At 37.7% G+C, this 4,243-nt stretch overlaps 1 protein-coding gene across 1 annotated transcript in view; it reads left to right on the top strand.

Annotated features, from left to right (window-relative positions):
• LOC115230319 (adhesion G-protein coupled receptor G6) overlaps window positions 1-3,171 on the top strand; it is a gene marked incomplete at its 5' end in the record, with an annotated part of 48,335 nt that extends 45,164 nt beyond the window's left edge. The window contains 2 exons of the mRNA XM_036499615.1: window positions 99-492; window positions 2,987-3,171. Of these exons, the coding sequence (XP_036355508.1) occupies window positions 99-480 (382 nt within the window). The remainder of the gene's footprint in view (window positions 1-98; window positions 493-2,986) is intronic.
• Between the last annotated feature and the right edge of the window lie 1,072 nt (window positions 3,172-4,243).

Raw genomic sequence — 4,243 nt, 5'->3', positions numbered from 1 at the left:
CATGATATTTCGTTTTGTTTCAGATCAAAATCATCTCATTTTATTAACTGGACATTTGTTAAATTTCCTTTGATAATTAATTCCCTATCTCTTTTTAGCTGCTGGCTATCCAAGGTGCCTTCCTATGCCGCTTTCCTGGCTCCTGTGGTGGCCATTCTCCTCTTCAACCTTATCGTGATTTTTCTCGCTGTCTGTCGACGTAGCTCAAAGAAAAGTGACGAGCAGTCTGAACACGAAATAAAGAAAATGCGTGTTTTTGGCATCTTTAGTGTGACCTTCTTGTTCGTGTTATCTTGGGTCATAGCATTCATCGCTGTGGAAGAAGGAGTTGGAGTGTTTCACATACTCTTCATTATCTTCAATATCCTTCTCGGAATGTTTATCTTCATATTCTACTGTATATGCAAGAAAGATGCCAGAGATGCCATTTCCTCATGTGCATGTAACCGAGAGACAGCGAACGTCATTATAAACCAATGAGAACCAATAAGAGTGAGTGCAATTTTATATTTCTTATTTCTCCCACTGCCATAACCAAAACCAATATGTCACAATGGGGCTAATCACAAACACCAACATAAACCATTGTCAACATCGTAACCATCTGTATGTATGTATATATATATATATATATATATGTTAGAAGTATTGGGGGTGATGTACAGATTTAATACATATGAAAGAAAAAAGGTGTTTGGAATGCTGGATGGTTAGAAAAATATATATTTATTTACCTATCACATATTATTTCTTCATATTAGCGCTTTCAACTACTCCTGTAGTTTCATCAGTGCTAATATGAAGGAATAATATGTGATATGTAAATAAACATATATTTTTTACAACCATCAAGCATTCTGAACACCTTTTTTCTTTCATATACACACACACATATATATATATATATGTAAATTATAAATTAGGGTATCTACGAGATACCACCATGCTGAAAATAGCAGCTATGATCTGACTCTAAAACCATCTTAACTGTCCATATAATTATCACCTTTGAAGGTTATTTTTTCCAAGCTGGCAACTTGATAAAATCGATATTTTATTCTAAATGAACGATCTTATACTTATTTATATAAATATGTATATATGCATGTATGTTTATATGTATGTGTGAGTGTGTATGTGTGAGTGTGTATGTGTGTGCATACAGGTTGAGTTGTTTAAGCTATCTTCTAAATTAGGCAAAAATGAAAATAATACTGACACATCATTTTAACTGATAATCACCAGAAAAACATACAAATATTTTGAAAGACTAAATTTATTCAACAAATCCGCCATTGGCTTCAACGACGGTCTCCAGATGACTTCAAGATCGCCTGCAACTCTTCCGGACGGTCTCCTTGTTAAATTGGTGAATACTGCCATAATCCCTGTCTTCAGTTCATCTTTGGTGTGACAAGGAGTTTTGTTGATCCGTCACTCAGCTGCGCCCCACACATAATAATCAAGTGGGTTGTAATCTGGGACGTTAGACGGCCAGATGGTAGGGGTGGTGTGGTCGCATAAATTTCCTGACAACCATTACTGGGTTCTGCTTGTGCGGCAAGGTGCAGAGTCCTATTGCCAGACATGGAGAGTCTTCCAGCAACTGCCCCTTTTACCCAAGGTGTCACTAACTTCTACAGATATTTGAGGCCGTGCCAGAAGATAAATGGAGGCATAACTAGTGATCACTCCAAACACCATGATGTTGACTGAATGACAACTCTGGGTACATGTTACTACTGGAACTTCCGGGGCGAATGCCAAGCAGAACAACATGTCGTTTCCAAAGTATCTAGCTGTGTGAATTGTGTCATAATAACAAATGGAGCCTACTATAATGCTTAGTCGACAAAATCTAAGACAACAATGCGCTAAATTAGAAAAAAATATAAAACGCCGACAATTCAACCCTTGCACCCTCAATGCCTTGTGAGTGGATTTGGTAGACGGAAACTGAAAGAAGCCTGTCGTATATATGTATACATATATATATATATGTATGTGTGTGTGTTTGTGTGTCTGTGTTTGCCCCCTAGCATTGCTTGACAACCGATGCTGGTGTGTTTACGTTCCCGTCCCTTAGCGGTTCGGCAAAAGAGACCGATAGTATAAGTACTGGGCTTACAAAGAATAGGTCCCGGGGTCGATTTGCTCGACTAAAGGCGGTGCTCCAGCATGGCCGCAGTCAAATGACTGAAACAAGTAAAAGAGTATATATATATATAGAGAGAGAGAGAGAGGGGGAGATAGAAGGCGCGTGGCTTAGTGGTTTGGTTATTTTGCTCACCATCGTAAGGTCATGAGTTCAATTCCTGGCGAGGCGTTGCGACCTTGAGCAAGATTTTATTCCATGTTGCCTCAGTCCAATCAGCTGACAAAAATCAGTTGTACCTGTATTTGAAGGGGGCCGGCTTTGTCACATTCTGTGTCATGCTGAATCTCCCTGAGAACTGCGTTAAGGTTACAAGTGTCTGTGGAGTGCTCAGCCACTTGCACATTAATTTCACGAGGAAGCTGTTCCGTTGATCGTATCAGCTGGGACGCTCGTCGTCGTAACCGACGGAGTGCTCTCTCGTTATATTTCTATAGATAATTGTACATGAAATTTAAACACAGTCATAAACAGAACAACGTAAAGTCTTCACTGTGCCATAGATAGATATATGTAAAACATACATCCACAGAATAGAACTAAGAAGTTTCTCATATTTTCCTTCTCAACTTGCCCAGTTTTTCTGGAAGATATTCCTGAACCAATATTGTCAGGATTGTACAACATATTCCTCATAATTAAATTCTCATTACTAGTTTCTGTAATTAATGTAAACTATGTTTTTGAATATAAATTGTGTATGATTCTTCTGTAATTCATATGTTTAACGTATGGGGAAATAGCAGATGACAATTGGGGTTATATATAAAACATAAGGGCTCGGGTTATTTTACTTTATTTTATAGAAGTTTTTTCTCATTGTGTTTCCAGGTTCAAGTTCTGATAATGAAACAGATGTTGGAACAGCAGAGACGAGAACATAATTAAGAATATAAAAAATTAATGTCTTTGAGAATCTTCTTTTCTTCTTATATTACATTAAACATGCTTGCATAAAAGAGAACTTCATTTTTATCTATCAATACAACACTACGAAACTTAGACACTTTATAAACAGCAATGTACTTTAAACCTTCTTATTTTCTGTAACTCACAAAATCTAACATCATATGGTTTGTAATTCTATAGATATTTTCTAACTGCCAATTTTCACTACTAATTTTCAATATAATCTTTAACTTTTATTAACGAAGAAATAAATGTGGTTTCTTAATACAATATGTTTTGTTTTTATTTGAAACATCGTTATATTCTACTGTAAGTTAAAAAAACGCATGGGGAGAGAGAGAGACAGACAGACAGATAGAGTGATTTCGTCAGTTACTAATTACTCCACTAAAATCCACGCCACCATCTCTTCAGTTATCCGGCCAACGGATAACTGAAGAGATGGTGGCGTGGAATTCCACCTCGGCATCCGAAACTCGGAGTTTTATCTTGGCTACCGAATACATGTCACATATTACATTTACAGATGTATCTCTCTATATATAAAACTTAGAATGTGTGTGTGTCTGTCTGTCTGTCTGTCTATCTGTGTTTTTCCTTAAAACTTGAGAACTGAGTCGTATCTGTAATTCATGGGGCCAGCCTTGTGGCACTCTGTGTCACCCTAAATCTCCCTCCCTGAGAACTACGTTAGGGGTACACGTGTCTGTGGAGTGCTCAGCCACTTGCACGTTAATTTCACAAGCAGGCTGTTCTGTTGATCATATCAGCTGGGACACTCGTCGTCGTAACCGACGGGTCGTTCTTATGTATATATATTTATATTTAACGTAGATAACAAGCATTATAATATAGTTTTAAGGGAGGTAACTCTTAAATATAGATCGTATAAATTAGAGTAGCCTCCCTTGAAATAAAATATCCATGTTAATGTTACTATTGATATTTCTGTGTGTGTCTGTGCTTCTTTCCTTGTGTCTGTTTGTGTATGGCTTTATGTGTGTGTCAGTGTGGGTGCGCGCGCGCGCAGGTGAATGTGTGTGTGTGTGTTTGCGTGTGTATGTGTGTGTTTGTGTGTGTGTGTTTGTGTGTGTGAATGTGTGTGTGTGTGAATGTGTGTGTGAAAGAGTGTGTCTGTGTATGTGCGTGTGCGTGTTTGTATGTGTGTGTGTGTGTGTG

This window comes from Octopus sinensis, unplaced genomic scaffold (genome assembly GCF_006345805.1).
Source record: "Octopus sinensis unplaced genomic scaffold, ASM634580v1 Contig15314, whole genome shotgun sequence".
Classification (NCBI taxonomy): domain Eukaryota; kingdom Metazoa; phylum Mollusca; class Cephalopoda; order Octopoda; family Octopodidae; genus Octopus; species Octopus sinensis.
The sequence above is the reverse complement of the archived record's forward strand: the minus strand, read 5'-3'. Positions and strand labels throughout refer to the sequence as shown.